Source organism: Lichenostomus cassidix, chromosome 5, assembly GCF_008360975.1.
Source record: "Lichenostomus cassidix isolate B80296 chromosome 5, HeHo_3.0, whole genome shotgun sequence".
In the NCBI taxonomy this organism is placed as follows: Eukaryota; Metazoa; Chordata; class Aves; order Passeriformes; family Meliphagidae; genus Lichenostomus; species Lichenostomus cassidix.
This window is the reverse complement of record NC_139486.1, coordinates 8320762-8340799: the sequence shown is the minus strand read 5'-3', so window position 1 is coordinate 8340799 and position 20038 is coordinate 8320762. Positions and strand designations below refer to the sequence as shown.

Here is a 20038-nt window from a genome sequence, read left to right as displayed (position 1 = left end):
GAGCTAGTAGCTGATACAAGGTGAATAGGGGGCCTACTCCCATGTAAGTGATTGCAGAATTAGATGGCAGCTGAACAACTTCTTAAATGTTGCTTAAGTATTTGACTTGGGCATCTAAACAAGTGGATATATACTTTTAGGAGTTTGGGCCAAAGTCTTCAGAAAATATCTACAGCACCCACTTTGACATACACAGTTAGTGAAGTTGGTTTAACTTGAAGCAATTAATGTTGAATTATTTCTGTCTAATCCCTTCTCAAAAATGCTCAAGGACACAGGAATCCTGAAGTCTGGACAAGCTATTGCTGTGCTCAAATGTCATCCTTATGAGTAGTGTTAGAGCAAAGATGGTCTTATTCACATTTGTTTCAAGCTTACTAAAGCTTTATACAGCTGTCCATGCTTATCAGATTAGTTTGTTAATCTAATAAAACATGCAAACACTTTTCATTTCATCCTATGCACCACAGAGAAAACACATTACCACTCCCTTGAAATTTGCAGCAGGCTTTACATATTTGGAGGTTGTTATCGTGTCACCTTTGGTCTCCTTTTTCCTAGACTAACACTCTTTCAAGTTTTCAGCCTGGGGCTTTCCTAGTATTTTCATCCTAGGATTTTCCAAACCTGTGTTCATGCACTTGTGAATCTCCTCCTAATTTCCTTCAAATGGGTCTCACCTTCCCTACTGTGCAGTGCTGGGTCTCCAGCTGGGTGGTTCAGCAGGGCTCAGGACGCTGAAAGGCACCTGCCTGCATTTTACAGGTGTTCTTCCACCTCAGCAATATGTTTGAGTTCTTCTGCAACCATGTTAAACATTTTGACTCCTATTCAGAGAGGCATCCTGGTCTCCAGCATGATACTTGTTGCTTCCAGCTTCATTCATGTGCACATTCAATAAATGCACTTTTTTGCAAGCTCCAAGTCTTTCATGGAAACAGGGAAAAAATAATGGAACCACAAACACTGCCTTTCTGATTCGATGTGTGCTTTATCCAAATAATTAGTTTTTATGACTCTCCAAGTATCGATCTTCATGTGCTTTTGCACCATTTTACTATTTTTATCAGGGATCTGAACAAACACGAGTTTGGTAAAAATGCAGTTCTGAAAAGAAACCATACAGTTTGGGTCAATTTATTCTGAAGTAAATCTGAAGTGCACTGCTTTAATCATGTGCACATATTTTGCTCTTATTATTCACCCAAAAGTAAAAAGCACTGCATTTTTTTATCTGAGAAGGCAAACGCTTGATTTTTTTTTCTGTGAAATTGCAAAGATCGAGTGTTGCCAGATGAATTGGTTTTAATGGAAGAGCTCTGAGGAACAGGGAGCTACTCTGAGACACCAGTTCTGATTACTGAGCTAACAGCTCATTCCCTTCTTTATCAGTACCCAGCACCAGGTGACTCAAAGGGACAGAGCCACTGCCTTCCTGTGGTCCTTACAAGTCTCACAGCACTCTGCATGGCCTCATTGTTAATGTCCTACTGGATTTAAAAGTCAAACATTTGCTTTTAACTGAGCAAAATCTACCTTGGAAATCTGAATTTTTTTTTTTCATCTCACACATCAAAATGTATTTAAATCCATTGATTTCATCGGACTTAAGTCTCCTTTTAATTTGGTGTTAGACGCATGTCACTTGGTGTCTCACTTCAGGTAATTAACCTGCTTCATATTATTTCTGTGCTGAGTTAAATGCTTTGAATTTTTATAATGAGAAGTGTACCCCGGGTTGATTAGTTTGCTTTCAAAGTGTCCAGTACTTTTTTTATGTAAAGCAGTTTACAGAAACAGAAGGTTTGATATTGGTGGCACTGGAAAGAAAATAAACTGGTATTTATGACCATCTCAGAAAGACAGTGGATGCACCTTTTTTGCACAAAACCATAAAATTTGCACCACGCCAGTAGCTTTGAAGATATATAAAAGTTATGAATGTATTCTTTGTGGCTGAGAGACACAAAGACCAAATAGCAGAAAAGTTTGTCATCTCCTGTCAAAAAGACTGGAGTCTGTCCTTAAGCAGTGCAATTTACATGTGGTTTGCTTTTAAAAAAAACAAGAGCATAACCAAAACCCAACCAAATGCAAGAACAGCAACAACATTACTTTGGAAAAATATTTGAGTGCCTATACTAATAGGTGCAGAGTACCATAAAGAGAGGAAAAAAACAAACATGCAAGAATGGCAATATTAAATGCCATAAAAATAGTAATAAATAGAACTCTGACATCCTCTCTGACTTCAAAATGTAGCTGTTAACAGCTTCTTCTGCAGAGGAACAGCACCAGGAATATGTATTTTTTGAAGCAAAGGATGTTTTTGTATTCTGTCTGTGTAGAGCTGACTTGAAAGTCATCAGTTTTAAGGAGAACTAGAGGAGAATTAGTGAGGGAACTAAGTGATGCTACTGCTACATTTTGCTGTCCTTGGGGCTGCTGTTTTCAAATTTTAATAACAATCATAAACATAATGCCTGACAAAAATTTATTCCACAATGAGATTATACAATTTTTGTTATTTTATGGACAAAATTATTTTGTTATTAAAGCTGCAAAAAGATCTGAAACGTGCCAGAACAGTAAGGGAAGCTTTAGAGGAAAATTTGAAAGAAAATGAAGCCTGGTGGTGAATAAAACTGGGGTGAAGTACAAAAGCGAAAAGCAAAAGCAAAACCAGATCACTCTGGCAGTGGCTCCCTTTGACAACTATTGAGATAGATCAAATGCAGTAGACATGGATTTCATTAAGACACTCAATGTAGTGCAGAGTATGGGGTGAGAACAATTACGAGGGTAGCCAAAAAGAAGTAGTTAACAAAAGAATTCACAGTAACTAAATCCTGTATTTGGTCTGGCTGAGATGGAATTAAATTTCCCCACAGCAGCCCTCCTAGTGCTGCTCTTTGCATTGGTAGCTGAAAGGGTGTTGATAACACACCAGTGTTTTGGCTACTGCTGAGCAGTGCTAGCACAGCACCAAGGTTGTCTCTCCAACATTCTGCCCTACACAAGTAGGCTGCAGGAGGGGACATAACCAGCTGACAGCTGACCCAAACTGATCAAAGGGTCTACTCAGCTAAAGATATGAGAAAGGAGGAGGAAGGAGGGGCCATTTATTATTTATGACATTTGTCTTCCAGAGCAACAACTACACGTGCTGAAGCCCTGCTTCCCAGGAAGTGGTCAAACATCATTTGCTGTTGGGAAGTAGAGAATTAAATCTTTTGGGTATTTTTCTTTCATTGTGTGCACATGACCTTTGCTTTTGCTTTAGTAAACTGCCTTTATTTGACCCATGAGGGTTTTTTTTTAATCTTATTTTCTCTGCCCCCATTCTGCTGAGGAGGGGAGAGAGAGCAGCTCAGGGGGAAACTGGCTGCAGCCAAGGTCAACCCACCTTACATTCTTCCAACTGAAATAGTGGTCAAAATAAAAATAAAGGTTAAAATTCTATAATGCAAAATTCCAAAACCCAAGCTGGAATCTTGTCTCTCAGGCCACGTTAGATCACACATGGCATCTGGCTGTGAATACATACATGAAATGCGAAGTAGCTGAATTGTGCATGTGAAGTGCCAATGGCAGAAAGAGGCAGCAGTATTTCAGTGTGTGAGATACCAGCACTGCAGGGAAGTGCGGGAAAGGAGCTGACTCTCACCACGTATGTGAAACTTGGCAAGTCCAGGAATATCTTAGGTGAGATATTTCCATCTGAAAAGAGAAGACATTAATTCCCTGGTAGATGGTAATAGGGAATTGGACATGGACCAGAAAGTACAATTCTCTCTGCCCATATTCAAGAAACATGAGCTAAAATCAGAACAGGTGTAGGGCAGGCAGGTGAGAATGATCAGCAATTTAAGAGTCTGCCTTGAGAGAAGAGCAAAAAACCTTGTCTTTTCCTGCTGAACAAAGCTGGAGACTGGATGTAATTCTGTCTATAAATAAACACACAGGGAAGGGAAAGGAACAAGTATTTAAACTAAGTGGCAACATCAGCACAGAATGTATGGATATAAATTGGCCAGAAGGCTGGAAATTAGCAGAGGTTTCTAACTAGAACAGCTCTGGAGCTTATACAGTAGGAACAGCAAGGTGTTAAATGATTTCACTGACTGCAGAATCCACAGAAACTAGGCTCAAACATCAGGAGTTCCATTCCTGTCTTCTCTTCCATATTTATCACCTCCACTGATCCATGCTAAATACTCAGCTGGAGCATACAGAGTGTTAAATCTTCTCTACCTTTTTCCTAGAAGAAATGCTGCAAATGCTCGAATTGAAGTAAAGCAAATATCTGCTCCGTTTGCCATCATGAATCCCTACAAGGTGCTGGGATTATGTCCTATAGATACACATACATAAACACATCCATGTATGTGCATAGCCATGGGTAGATCTTTACATACACACATACAAGGCACTCATATGCGTGTTTGAAATGGGCTGTACATGCTGGATATTTTTATTTGTCAGGAGTTCATTAGAACCTTCCAATAGTTTCTTTTCATCTTTCTGCCAGAGTAATAGGTTGTGGAACTACCCTTCTGCATTTTGACCACTGCACAAACCATGTGCTTGTGTGATCTCATAAACATCACAGCATCTCATCTGAGTCAGGCTGCAAGAGAGGGAATGTGTCACTGGAAAATGTTGAATTTCTGTCCCTTGCTCTCTTGGTAGGGATCACACGCACGCAATTGCCAGGAGAAGCACAGAAGCAGCAGCTGGTACGGTTCCCCCTGCCTGAAGCTGCAGCCTGGTATGTTCTGCTGTTTTGCCTTTGTGCATGTGTGTTTGTGTATATGTGTGTGTCTGTGTGTGTGCGTTTGTGCGTGTATGTGTGTGCTGCTACATACGTGCATTTATGCACCTCACACTAACAGTGGTGCACGTGCCTCAGACTAGTCTGTTAACCTTACACATTTCAAATCGCTTTTTTTAAGGACACAGTGCCAACATGCCTGGAGCTACAGAACACGTGCTGCAGAAAAAGCCTGTGACTCGTGCGTGGGGAAGGGGTTATAGGTGACAGGCATGGTCTGTTTGCCTGTCACAACAGAGAAGTGGGCGCTTAATCTGTCCTTGTGACACAGCTCCACGCGCCTTGCTTGTTTATCTGTCTCGAAGGGATGGATCTGTGGGTTTTTTTCCAGGTCAGTGTATGAGTGTATGTGTGGGTGTGCATGTGTGCCTCGCCAAAACAGTCTTGAGTGTCTCAGGCCATGGAAACAACTATGTATGTGCCTGCCAACAGGGTAAGCGCCAGTTCAGTAACAACAGTTGTATGTATTTTAGGCTAATGTGTGTGTCAGTCAAAGTCAGTGAGCCTGCCTGCATTTCTCAGGCCAGCGGGTAGATGTTTGTGTCTCATGACCCCTGTGCACTGGAGCAGCTTGTGTGCCTGTCCCTCTGCCTCCCATTGTTACATATCACAGGGTACTCTGAGTGTACCTGTGCACATGCCAGGCATCTCTGGGTGTGCAATTCCCTGGATGTCTGACTACAACAGTCCCAAATGCCTCAGAGCAACATCTGTCTTGCAGTGACAGCGGCCTGTGTTCCTCAGCCCAGTGTGTCTGTCTGTCAGTGACACAGGGTCATGCTCCTCAGGACTGTGTGTCTCACAGAGACACAGCTCCTGTGCCTAAGACCCTGACACCTTGCTAACAGTGACAGTGCTTGTGAATGTCACAGTGACAGTCATGCACCTCAGTACGACACATCCGTACATCCGCGTGACATGGCTCCATAGGCCTCAGAAGGCTGTGACAGCCCCAAGCCTTGGCCCCGTGTGCTGTGACTGCCACACAGCCCCCTGACAGAGTGACACAACCTCAGACCCCTGCGTGAGAGTGCCTCACAGTGACCTAGCCTGATGTCTGTCTGTCCGTCCGTCTGTCTGTTTCACAGGCCTGTCTGCCTCAAACTCAGTGTCTGAGGGTGACATGCCTGAGGGTGACATGGGCGTCTCTCTGAGGTGCCCGTTACATGCATGTCCCAGGGCTGTGCACTCATCACAATTCCACAGCCTCTGCCAGCGTGTGCCTGTGCGTGAGGGAACCATGTGTGTGAGGGGACCGTGCGTGTGAAGGGTGCTTGTAAGGGGACTGTGTCTGTGAGGCAGTACAGTGTGTGGTGCGTGTGAGGGGACCGTGCGTGTGAGAGGTCCTGTGTGTGTGTCTGTGTGAGGGCACCGTGCGTGCGAGCACGGCCGGGCGGCCCAGGCCGAGGCCGAGCCGGGGGGCAGAGGCCCCGCACGTCAGCGCAGCGCAGCGCGGGGCGGGCGGCGGCGGCGCCCTTAAATGCGGGCGGCGGCGGCGCGGCGCGGGCAGCGCGCAGGGCTCGGCAGCGAGAGGCGGCGGCTGCTGCGGCCACAGCCACGCTCCCTCCCAAGCACCCAGCATGTCGGGCACCCGGGCGTCCAACGACCGCAGCGGCCACCCCGCCGCCGGCGGGCTGAAGCGGGCGCGCAGCGAGCCGGGCGGTAACAAAGTGACGGTGGTGCTGGGGGCGCAGTGGGGGGACGAAGGCAAGGGCAAGGTGGTCGACCTGCTGGCCACCGAGTCGGACATTGTGTGCCGGTGCCAGGTGGGTGCCGGGCCGGCTCTATCAGCCACTCCCTCGGCGCTTCCCCACCCTGCGTTCCCTTCGGCTCCCGCTTTCCCCCGGCGACCTCCTCCCCGTGCGGGTCACCCCTTGTCCCTCGCTGCTCCGCCTCCCCTCCCTGCAGCGCTCTTTCCCTCCAACTGCCGCTCCCCGCTCCTGCTGGTTTTCTCCCTCCCGCTCTCTACTCTCGCTCCCCGTCCCTCTCCCGCAGCCAGCGGCGGGACGTGAACGTGCCCGGGCGGGCAGCCGTGTGCCCCGCACACACCCCCCGAGCCACCCCGGCTGCGCCTCCAAATGCCACTCGGAAAGCAGCAAGCCCTGAGCTATAAATATAAATAGCTGACCCTTCACGATAAGCGACACTGGATGCCGAGGTGCCGGCGGTCGGGGGCCCGGGGAGGAGCCGCGCTCCGGGCGCTTCCCGGCGCTGGGCTGCCCTGCAAAGCCGAGCCCCGCGGCCCGGGTGCGGTCAGTGCTGGCGGGGATGTTCCCCTGCCTGTGGCCGGGTGGGTGGGTGTCTGCGGACGTGCTGCTCCTTCGGGGAAAAGCGCTAAGAGCCGGCCTGAAGGCCAGCCCTAATAAACCGCAGGAGTCTGCCAAAGTTTTACTGCAGGGGCTGTTTTGGATGGGCAGACTGTTCCCTACAAAGCGCCTGGAAGTTTATTGTAAAAGAAAGTATTTTAAAATTGAGCATGAGTAAAACGGGAGAAAACCACAAGTTATGTAAAAATAATAATTTAGAGCTGCATGAAAACAGGAAACATCTTGCATGGCTTTGCTTATAGGTATTTTTGAGTTGAATAGATTGTCAGGATTCTCAAAACAATGTGTTTGCATAATATGAACCAAATTAGATACAGAGGTAATTCCAGATAGAATAATCGAATGGGGGGAAGAGACCTTAAAAATCATCCAGTTCCAATCCCCCTGCCATGGGCTGGAACATCCTCCACTAGACCAGGTTGTTTAAAAGCCTTAGCTTGGCCTTGAACACCTCCAGGGATGGGGCATTAGTAATGGTAATACTTCTACAGAACTATTTTCAAACATTAGTTGTGAACATATTAGACCAATACAGCTAATAATCTGTCTGTTGTCCCTTTAAACTGTGTGAGCACATTAAAAAGTAGTCAGCTTAGTCCAGCTCAGATGGTGTATACCATAAAATTTATTCTGCTTTAAAATGCATGATAGCTACTGAAAAGCTACAGACATCCTTGAATTCAAGATAATAAATCCAAGGACGTTTCTTTAATTAAGTATATTATGTAAATAAATGTTGTCATGTAGGTTAAATATTTAGAAGTTGGAGGAAGTATTTTCACTTAGGACATTAAACTCCCAAGATCTTGAATCACCTTGGGGAGAAGTTTTCCTGCAAAAGGTACCTAATGAATATGTATTATCAGGACCATAGCTATTTTTCCATATTTATTTCCCCCTTGCCTCCCCCAGTAATGTGTTACCAGGAATTTAAACTCTCGTCTCAGGATTGCTTTGGTGAGAAAAAAAAATTCACAAGATTTAGCTGAGGAGGAGCATTTCATAAAGGCCCGTGTCAAACAGTGCATTCTCATGGAGTCGTATTGGTTCTTTTTAGACTCAGTTTTGAGAGATGCCCCGAAGCTGCTTTCAAGACAGATTTGCTATCCATCCAGAGAGCTACTTTGCAAGTGTGGCCCCCAGATGCAGCCTCAGAATGCCCTCTGAAGGATACAGGAGGGTGTGAGAGCATGCCAGAAGGGTTAGTGTGTTAGCAACAGGCTGATGGCTCAGAAGGCTTAATTTGCTGCCAGGCATATCTAGATCGTCTTTCTGCATCCTGATGAGACTGGGATGGGTGGAAGGCAGGTGGATCTAGAAGAGCTCTAGGCTCTTTCCAGAAGGGTGTTCCCCAATACACTTGCACACACACCGTGTGTGAGCCTATAACAGGATTACTGATACACTGCTTAGATGGAGAGGTCTTCAGGATCAGAGTTCAGGGCCCACTGTAAAACATTTGAAAAAGAAAATATGAGTCCTGATTTACTTTTGAGTGGCAAATATTATGTAACTTGAAAAAAATCCACTCCTCACTTAATACTTCAATGGGTGTTTTGTGCAGTTGGCAGATCCTTTAAAATATGTGCCATTTTAATAATTTAATATTTCATCCTTTCAAAGCAAATCATGAAAGTAGATAATGGTGTATGATTTTTGCCTCTGTTAGTAGTCTGCTAAGGTTTAGTAAAGATATGCACATATTTAAGGGTATGAACAGTACTGATGAGTTCTCTCAGTGTGATAATGGCAGGTCATTATCTTATAGGTGTAATCACTTTTGAGGGGAACTTCATTAATGCTGTGTAGTGCCATGAAAAACCTCAGTGTTTGGACCAGAACCTTGCTGCTTCAGATTGCTCCTAGAGACCAAGAAAAACTTTCAGTGCCATAGCACTTGTGTATTAGAAGCAATTTCTTAAACAAGAAACACTGAATGACTGATTTATTAGAGACTTCAGAGAAAATGTCAGAAAAAATTGCACCAGAAGGTTTTTTTTTTTTGTTGGAGTGTGGTAATTGACAATGTTATTTTCTGATCTCTTGTCCACTCCATTTTCTGAGACGTTGATGGAAATGATGTTGAACAGTTTGTTTTAGTCCTCAGTGAAATGGAAGTAGAGAAAGTTTGAAAATGAATATCTGAAAAATGGATTTTCAGGTCTTCTGAAGTAATGTACCGGCTACAGTAATTCTTCATCCCAGTAGGATACTCTTTGAGCTAGCCTTTCAAAAAAGGTGGGGTTGCCCTCCTCTCTGTATAGGAATTTAAATTCAGGGCCAGATTTGAGTTTGAAGAGGTTTCTCAAAATAGTAGTTCCCTAAATAGTAATTCCCTAATTATTTCAGAAAATAATTTTCATTAAGTGTTTCTCAAACATTTTGGTATGTTGGTTTCATGACAATAATCTGTGACAGAGGTTGCTGCAGAGGAAATTAAATTCTATTTTCTGGGGTACTAGAAAGAAAGGCAAACAGGTGAATGGCAATAGGAAGTCAATCACAGGAACAAGGGATGCTTCAAACTATGTGAAAAGAAAATTCTGCATTAAAATCTCAGCCTCTGTAATTTTCCTGAGTGTTCAGAATTTAGTTTTACATTAATTGGTAACTTAATTTGTTGATCAGTACTTAGATTATACACAGTCTGAGTTCAAAATAATTAGGTATACCATTCAGTGACACTGAAATATGCAACATAATTTAAATATGAAATATTAGTTTCACCAGAAGTAATTGATTTCATTTCACCTGTATACTTGTAGCATTGTGTGAAAGAGGATGTTTCAGAAAGGGTAAAAGATGTTTGGATGTTCTTATGGATGATGCTGTACAAAACTTAACAGGCTGCTTTCATTAAAATACCAGATACACAGGCACACAAACCCATATAAAAAAGTAGAAAAGGTGTTTCTAAATAAACTAATCATACCAGCCTGTTAAAGAACTGAGTAGGTTTAAGTTCAGGTTATTAATGGAGGACATAAAGAACATTTTCCCTCTAAACTACTCTTTCAGCAACAAAGACATTCAGAAGAAGAACATTAGAGGGTAATATTTCTTTCTTATTGTAGCCTTCTGGGGCATGGAGCTGTGATATTATGCCATGCAATACTTTTAATCCCTGGTATATTTTTAGGAAAGGGTAAAACCAAAGATTTCAATGGCAAATATTTTATTTTTATGTTTCTTTAAAAAACAGGTTTTGTATATTTGCTTAAAGCTTTTAGCTAAGAGAATATTGGACATAAAGGTGGGGATTCACTTTTTACTAGGTCACTTAGCATGTTGTCAGAATATAAGATGCAGTAATTTGGATACATATAACATACTTAGGAGGAGAGCTTTGTTCCAAACATGATTTCAGATTGTGACTTTTTCATTGGGAGCTCTCATTCCAGATGTACATTTCTCACATCACCTCATGTGTTGTTTTGTGTCTACCTTCAAAGCTAGAACTTGTGGCTGGGTTAGCTGCTGGGGTTTTAATTAGCTAATTTCTCAGACCAGATTTGGAGTATGATCAAACAGTCACCTGTCACAAGAGCCAAGGGACCAAGGTGGTATGCTTCCAGAGACTTGGACTAAAGCTGTTCCTAAAAAGTCACACATGGTAAGTTCTCAGTTAACTGAGGCCAGCTGGTTGTCATGCAGTTCTAGCTGCTGGCTTAAGGTGGGACTACATAAGGTACACAGTACAAAAAACTTTGTTCTGAAATGCCCCATAAAGCATTTGGTTAAAAAATTGAAGGGAAGGAAAGATTTTCCAAAAATCTGAAATGAAAGATAGGAAAGCTGTTTCTAATAGGTATGTAGAGATAATCACCACTACCTGCCGCAGGTCACATCATGGTTCCTGAATAGATGCATAAACCAGCTGCAGCACCAATGCATGTCTTTCTTCACATCACACCAACCAACACCAGTGGCAGTGATTCAGCAGCAGGAACTAGGCCAAGACAGGTTTTAAGAATTTTTTCAAGTTGTCATTTGGCACTGCAGTCCCAGTGTGCCCATGACAATGCTGGATATGTCAGTGACAATTCTGCTTTCTGGAAGTCTGGAAACAATCTGCCTGATGTTATCTACATTCCCTTAAGAACTGACATGTAAGAAGCAGCACCAAATAGTTAGAATGTGATTGCATTAAGAAGAGCTGTTCCTAGGTTTCTTGAACTTCTCATATTAAAGTTTTTGTTTTACACTAAATACGCAGTCACTTTTTAAAATATTTCTTCTATCAAGTCTGTGCTTTCAAGTTAAGAATTGCTTTAGTTTCAAAGATCATCTGATCTTGAGGCACATGGACAAAAATTACAGTTGATGTTAATAGTGAATAAAAGCTGAGGAGGTTGAAAAGGGTACCAGAAAAACTGGTTAAGGTTGAGTAGTTCACAGTTACTTGGACTGAGAGATTTAACCAGGTCATAAACCAAGGGTGTTGAGTGGCTTATTTTCTCGATGTAGTGTATGTCAACAAATAAGTTTCAGAAGGTCTTACCAGTAGGAAAAGCCTGGCAATCTTACTTACCAGTAAGAAAAGCCTCCCAAACATTTTGGGTTTGGGAAAGCATTACAACGGTAGGGAACAATTTAGGCAAGGGTTAAGGGATGTGCCCCATGCTTCCATACAAGTAACTTGGATATTATGGTAGGTTTCCTTATTTCCTTGTGTTAGTGTTTTAATGAATGCAATGTAAATGTAGTATGTTTTAGTAACAATAGTTGGAGGAATGCAAAGGAAAATACTGTGGGCAAGCGATTGAATAATAAAACCCAAGCGTGGCAGAAATGCCAGCCGAGTAGTTTCTCTGGGTGGTTTAGGTGCGAGATTGGGAGGTTGCCTTTGTTCCTCTGTTGCTGCTGACAGGGCAGGGTAAGCAGCCACACGTTGTTGTGACTGTCCCTATTGATCATGGGCTACTGGAATTGTTTGCAACGGGGATTAAATTAGGGCAGTTTTATGTGATGATTATGTGGAGTTACAGGGCCTAGTCGGATACTGTTTTTCTGTGTGTGTGTCATGTGTTGCTCTCCTTTCAATGAGATTTGACTGTGATATTTAGTGTAATTTCTCCCTACAGGATAAAGTAGCATGGAAAGACTTTAATCTCCTAATGATTTAGTGCTTGATGATCTTCAGTGAAGAGATTGATGACCTTCAAGTCATGAGTGTGTCGGGACTGCAGGACTGTTGTTTTTGGGTTCTCAGATGTTTGAGAAGGCTGATAATCCCATTTGCATGTACATTCATACAGGTTTCTAAGTCATTTTTGCAAGATTCCATGCAAAAACACAAGTAGATTTAATTTGCTATGCAGCACAGGAGAGGATTTAAGTGTGAGTTGTTCCTTTAGCTACAATAAAAAAGTCCACCCTTCCAAACTTGAAAATTTTTTGTAACAATCTGTCACTTATAAGGTACTTTATCCAATTTTATTTTCCATTCTGCTTATACAAACTTACATGCCACACTATATCATTTTAAGCTTTAGAACAACATGGTGACACTGCTATTTTAAACTAGCCTTTCCTTTGGGCATCAGCGAGATCATCTCAGGACCACCAGGATTATAAATACTGTATGAGAAGGTCAGGTTTAAAGTTTCCAAATCTCCATAAGAAAGCAAGCTTAATTTTCAATCCCCTTTATAAAGCCTGATGAATTTATTATCCTCTACAAGCATCAAAACAAAACAGCTGAAAATTAAACTGAAATGACATCTGTTCTATTTCATTCCTGTTGTTAACTTGTTTACAGATATAAGAAAAGTTATGTTCATATCCTTGGATCATATTACTTCCCACAGGGACATGACTGTGCTTCTTCAGAAGAGAGAATTAAAGATGAGTAGACTTATCTAGGCTTTCTCATGTTTGATTTCCTTTATTTTCATATTCTGCCAACATTAGTCAGAATGTTTTTTCCACTATAGCATTTTCTATCAATACACCTTGAATTTATTTTCTTTGCATCTGTTGCTGGAGTGTGTGTTTTGTTGTAGTGGTTTGTTGTGGTATATTGTTCTGATGTGGCTTGACAAAACTATGAATTCAGTTTGAGAGAAAATAACTAGTATTTGAGTGTCTAGTTTGCCTACACTGATTGTTGTTTAAAACCTGAGTTGAATTAGACCTGGCTTTTCTAGTTGCATTTTTCAAATGCTTGGGAAGACTGAGGTATCTGTATAAGTTAGGGTCATTTTTTGTAGTAAAGAAAAAATACTACATTATTGGCACAGTATATGATATAGGCTTCAGGTTTTATATCTGGCTACAAATAATTTTATGTTTCTATAAAGGGTGAAAAATCTTACTCTGTTCTTCTCGAGTGTGTTTGTAATCATACTAATTATCTCACTAGGCTTTAGAAGGTCTCCTCCCACAGGAATTGGGGAGTTTTTGAAGAGATTGCTATTTTAGTTGAGATGATGGGATTCTGTGGATTTTGCTCATCCTTTGAGTCAGCAAAGGGGCATACTTGAACAGAAACAGGAGTCAGACTAGTTCTGTGCAGAGTTGTTAGTTATTGAAATTATTATTGCAACACAGTCTTGGGAAAGAAGAGCCAAGAAAACTAGATTTGGCTGAGTATGGTTGGTGTCGGGAGATAAGCTTGCAACTGACAGCAGCTTTCTGTCAACACTGCAGCTTTAAAAACCTCTATTCCCTCAGTTCTTCTGGTTTAAGGATACTTCTGATTATTCCCAACCCACGTCTTCCCAATGGCTTGAGTTTAAAAATAAAAAACAAAGTTATGGTCCACCTCTTGAAACCTGAGTTGGAGTGAGTTGGATGTTATTTGGTGATATTTAAACTGGAAAAAAAAAATTAACAAGAAAACCTTCCAGTAAGGGAAACAAGCATCTATGGCAACAACCTCCCAACTGGAATGTGCAGCACTTCCAGTCACTGACAAAAGCTTTCACACACAGGTGATTCAGTGACATCGTGTTGAAGGGTCTACATGTACAAAGCACTTAATACATTGCATTTGTCTGACTGGATTTTTTTTAATACCAATGATGATGAAACCTCATTTGCAGTGGTGTAAATAACGAGAAATCCCATGAAAGTCAATGGATCTATATTATTATAAAGTTCGTGTCAGAGCCAGTTCTGCTGGTAGCAATTTCTAGCTACATTTATTCAAGTTAGTTCCAGGCAGCTGCTGATGTAAGCTAGAAATAGCCACTGTTAATTAAATTGTAAAGAGAATAAAGTGTTTATGTAACAATGTTCCTTCTTGTTTATTCACATATAAAATGCTATAAATTGAAGAAAATTACTCAATTCAGGTAACAAAACAGAAGTATTTTGTAGCCTACTTTATAGCGTGATGAGAGAAGTATTTGGCCTGCAGATACAATTAATTTCAGAAAATGTTTTGCTCTGTCAATGGATAGAATTAGTATTTCTGGGACACTTTAGAATGAAGAGAAATAGACAGGAGTCATAGCATTTGTTTTCAGGTGCAGGCTTCCCAAACTGCTTGTGTCTGATATTCCAATTCATAGATTATAAATTCATATATTAGTATAATGCCAGAGGGGATCATCTTGTAATCTTGTCCCCGTACCAAGGACACAGTATTCTAGTGGCAGTTGCACGACTGCCAAAAGGAGAGGTAATACAATCTTTCTACTCCTACTTGATATTCCCATTTATACACGCAAGGTTTGCCTTAGGCATATCAGCCAGCACTGAAACTGTCTTCAGATATCTCCACGTTCTTCCTAGCACTGATATCTCCTTGAACTATGTTTTTGATTCTAATTCATTTATTCCAAACCTGGTCATGACATTTTATACATTCACTGCATGTAGCAAGCAATGGGCTAAGGAGCTCTGTGTACTGCTGGTGTGTCACTCACACCATGGTGGTGTTGGCTGCCAATCTTCAATAACCAGTTTCTGTTATTTCCCCTTTGCTAACTGGAAGAGGGTGAGAACTGATCACTGTGGAACCCATCAAAAAAACCCTGTTTCTTATTCACACTCTAGTTATAGCTTGGAACTATCATCAGATTTTAAGGTTTTTATGTGTGGACTGATGATTTTTCATATCAATCTACTTAATCAAATTGTGATCAGATATGGTGGGGAGCACTGAGCAAATGAAGGCTGTGCCAACCAGCAGAGCATCTGGAAACACTCTTCCACACTACCTGCCTGGCAAGAGCAGGCAGAAACACCTCTGAGCATCAGGATACGTTTCCTTCCTGTTCAAACGTATCATAAGGCTAGTTGCGAAAATAGGGTTCCTGCTGCAGGTACTGAGCAGCACTGCTGTCCTCAAAAGAAATTCTTCATCTTGAGCTGTTTTTGCTGCAGACAATAAAGAGATTATTTAAAAAAAAAGTACAGGCCAAAACAGCAGCCTTTCAGCAGTTTGTTTCTTCATGGTTTTTGTAAGTTCTACTATAAAGGCAATGACTGTCCTCTGGCAACCTGTTCATAATTATTATTAATTCCCTTGTACTGTTTATGCCAGCATACAGTTGTTAACACTGGTAAGATACAGCTTCTCAGTTTAGTGTATTGATGCACTTCTGGTATTCGTGCACTCTGGAATAGTAATCAATGTACATCAGTGCAACAATCCAATATCACAAGTAGATCAGCACATAAAAATCTTGGAAATGGATTTTCTTTTTAAACAAAGTACTTACTGAAAAAAGACTGTATGATGTTTCATGGGGTAGTTTATTTCCTCTAGCTTCTTCTATCACTGGGACAATATGTAATTTTACACTTGGATTACAAAATTTCAGAAAATATAGATTAAAATATTACAGAAAAAAATCAAATTTTATCTGAGTACAACTTAATAATTTTTTTAAATAATTTTTTTAAAATCCAGCCCCCACTGAACATTTGGGAGGGTCCCATGGTAGGGACACACCCTGGAGCAGGAGAAGAATGTGAGGAGGGTGCATGGATGCCACTGGAGCAGCTTCCCTAATGGTGCCTTCCTGGGAACAGCATTTTGTACACCAGAGTGGTTTAATGGGGATGCCCAGACTACACAGCAAATGCTTCTTGTTTTTTTTGGTCATTCCATCATTTTACAGTACAGATCATGCCAAAATGCCACTGCTGATTAATCTGTCAGAAGTTACAGCCTTAACATTCCCTTTCTTAGAGACATTTTTGAAGAGCTGCAAAAGAAGACAGATACCATCTCTAGTGGCCTAGGAAATTGCAAATGGTAAAAGAGAAGTAAAATTCAGTGGGCTCAGTGGTGCATGGCAGAGTCTGGATATTAAATGCAGGTTTATGATGTTCATGTGTTTGAAGCAAGGGCCAAGCAGAGGCTCCAAAAGTTTCTTGGTCCAAGAAGAATCATCCTGGGTCCAGAGAACACTGTGACTTGGTTTGTTAGTGTTCACACCGTTTTAATAAAATACCATTTGAGGGAAAGAGGGGAGCTCCCACAGCTGCAGTGTACCAGGTAGACATGTAGTCTTCCAATTAAGCCCCTGTAAGCTTTTCAGTTTGCTTATATTTTGTTAGGGAAAGAAATTACTTGCACAGGCCCTATATTGACTCTCAGAACAGCAGCAAAATTAGAAAAAGAGTAGATGTCTTTAATATCTCAGCTATTAGGCTGCCCAATGTGCTGTTGGAATATCTGTATAACTGAACATGTGAAATTACTGAGATGACCAGATAATAAACAGAAAATAACTCATCAGGCCAGTGTAATGTTGTGCAAGTGTGGTCATGTCTGTTGGGTAATTCAATGCTCTGCTATCACTTCAATTATATTTATAAAAGTATAATTAGTTGAGCTGTAAAAATGTACTTTGAAAACACTCATTTAGGAAACACAGACCAACATGAGCAGTGCAAAGTGCAGTTCCAGAGATGTCAATACTAGTTTTTTATTAGAGAAATGCTGTTTTATGTGATCTGTCACTGAATTTTTGGTTTGTGTGATCTATCCAGAGGGAATGAAAGTGTATCATTAAAGGATATATTGTATCTGCTGGTGTTTCTGTGCTTCAGCATTTTTTTATGTACGCCAACTTTCATAAGCTGCTTCATTAACATCCCTTTTTAAGCATTTGCTAAAAAAAGAACATTTGTCTGGGTGTCAATTGCTCAGAAATTTTTCAAAAGCATAAACTGTCTTTCATAAACATTCTCATACTGGTGTATCCCACATTCTAAAATTTTAGGGTACAAAGAAATACCTTTGACTATAATTTAGGAATGCTGTTATCTCAGATTGTGAGTCCTCAAGCCTGATTTCATTTGTTCATATTCATGTTGATTAAGAAAAGCAGAGTATAACTAAAGCATTGTGACAACAAATATTTTTGAAGCAGCCTGGTTCCCCATTTTTGGAAGAAAAGAGAAAATTATTGTTTGCATAAGAGATTAAATTGGTGTTAAATGATGGAGTTAATTCTTTTAAAGTTTCCATCTTGCCATCACCTATAGCTGAGCTGAAGAGGAAAGCTGGGAGTCCCAGAAGAAGTTACTAGCCTCTTTCTCAGCCTGATAATAAAATAAACTGGTGTTTCAACCAGTGCAATCCACCAGAGTCAGACCTCTGAAATACCATGTAAAGTACTCTCCTGCCTGATTTATTAACCTTCTGGATAATGGAGTACTTTTAACTAGATCCAGATTCCTACAACTGGTTTATTATATCTGAGAGGCAAGCAAAATAGCAAGGATTCTGTAGACAAGTTATAACTCTGCATTAGCAAGACACTTGGGAGTTCTTCCCATCCTAAGGATGAGCTACCCAGCAGCTTTTAAGTCAAATGAAATTTGTGTGTACTGTTTTCTCTGTTATAACTCCTACTCAGCTCCCCCTTAGCAGGTTATCTGTTTGAAATTAATTGTTGAGCTCACATGTTCCAAAACATGAGAGTTACTTTTGTCATGTTTGAAGACATATTTATTAATGCTTTCCTCCATCACACTGCTTAAAAAACATTCTTTTCTCATAACCCATAGTTTTTTTCTTTTTATTTTCTTTCAGCATTTATCCACATTTTGAAAGGATTGTCATTTGCCTTTTTCCTGTAGTTTACATAAAAACAAACAGGCAAATGGGTAAATGAAGGATAAATGAAACTCTGGAATAACGTGTGCTGTAGTATTAATTTTCATAAATTAGTAGTATCAGAAATTATGTAGTATTAATTTTCCTAAATGACTGCTTTTTCAGAGTTTTCTTGTAACTGCACTCATTCAGCCAACACTCTTCATTGTTTACAAATTACCAGTGGCAGTCTCAGTTTCCCTTCCAGGAGATGCCCTCATTCTAGACAGTTTAAATCGTTCAGTCCTTGTATCAAACCAAACAAAGATTTGTAATCATTTGGGAAAACTGAAGGCACCACAGCAGACTAGTGAGGTTTCCCAGCCTTACCAGGCTTACAAACCTTACCTTACAAACTTATATCAAGATGCAGCAGAAACAAACACTAAGCCTGCTGAGAAAACTGGACCTTTAATTTTTAAGACTCTTAATGTTTCTGTTCGAGTCAACTCATGACCTTGATTTGCTTGCCTCTTTCCAAGTTTAAAAGAGAATGTCACGTCATTCTCTTTTAAAGCTGTTTGTGGAAATACAGTTTAGTGAGGAAAACACCAGCTCCTATCATCAGTTCTTTATAGATAGTCATGTAAGTCATGAATTGTAGCAGACTCCACGAAGTGGTGGTGGTGGTGGTAACAGGGAAAATCCTGCCTTGACCATTTCTTGGAGTCATCCTGTGCAGGGACATGAGTTGGACTTTGATGATCCTTGTGGGTCCCTTCCAACTCAGGATATTCTGTGACTGACAATGTCATTCAGTGAAGCTGCAAAGTCTGCACATGCTCCCAACCTGACAAAGACCCTCCGTCTTGAACACCAAGAGAAGCAGTAGCTGTTTTGTGGGTGGGCAGCTGGGAAGATCTTATATTCAAAGGGAAATACTGAGCTTAAACTCACGGAAATGACCATGTACAGAAGATGCCTAAAAAGCGTGGGCTTGTGTGGGCATGTCAGAGACAGGATTCCAAGGATGGTAGTTAATTCCAGTTTTTTTCCCAGAAAGCTTCAGTTCTCTTCTAGCTTATGCCACCATTCCTGTATTAACTTCTGCTCTGCCCCAGCCCTGCCTTGACCCTGTATTGTTCTGCTTCATAATTCTATAAAGTCATGCTGAAATCCTTTAGCACCCTCATTGTCCTCTCTGAGCCCTTTTTACATGTTAAGAAACTATAAGGTGGAGAAAACAGTGACCAAAGACATGTATACATAAAAAAGATTGTCTTGCCAAATCATCTGCTGGGAGTTTAGACCATTAATCTTCACATGTTTCTTTCTTTTGCAGGGTGGGAATAATGCAGGCCATACTGTGGTTGTCGATGGGAAAGAATATGATTTCCACCTATTTCCTAGTGGCATCATTAATCCAAAGGCCATTTCTTTTATTGGTAAGACACTTTTGGAACTTATAAAAAATAACAGTGTGTAGTGGATAGCTGCAACTGGTTTATAGTAACAAGAAAAGAAAAACATGACTGTCACTCAGATTTGCTTTGGATTCAGCTGTTTGACTTTTATTTCACTGCTACTTTAACGTGAAGAGTTACTCTACTTTCAGTGTCAGTTTAGTTGCTGCTGTTAGAAAAAGAAAGCAAGAACATCTAAACATCCTATTCTGTTGCTCCTTCTTACACTTTATGGTAAGGTTTAGATCCCACCCTCTACTTGCACTCTGTTTTTATACTTTCAGAAATATATGTGCTATTCTTTGAGCACACAAACCCCAGGACTTAGGCTAAAAAAATAATATAATTTGATATCTCTTCACTGACTTCCCAGAAATAGGCCCCAAAATACAGGGCTCTGCTTAGGAGGTTG

The 20038-nt window shown here is 41.0% G+C and overlaps 1 protein-coding gene across 2 annotated transcripts in view; it reads left to right on the top strand.

The window, feature by feature from the left end:
* Positions 1 to 6327: 6327 nt before the first annotated feature.
* The window catches only part of ADSS1 (adenylosuccinate synthase 1), a 28026-nt gene continuing 14315 nt past the window's right edge, over positions 6328 to 20038 (top strand). Inside the window, exons 1-2 of one of the 2 annotated variants that reach the window (XM_085061216.1) lie at positions 6328 to 6600; positions 19506 to 19608. In XM_085061216.1, coding sequence (XP_084917342.1) covers positions 6415 to 6600; positions 19506 to 19608 — 289 coding nt within the window. In that variant the 5' untranslated portion in view covers positions 6328 to 6414. Of the gene's footprint in view, positions 6601 to 6969; positions 7087 to 19505; positions 19609 to 20038 lie in introns of those variants that run through there. The other variant, XM_085061217.1, reaches the window with a different exon arrangement.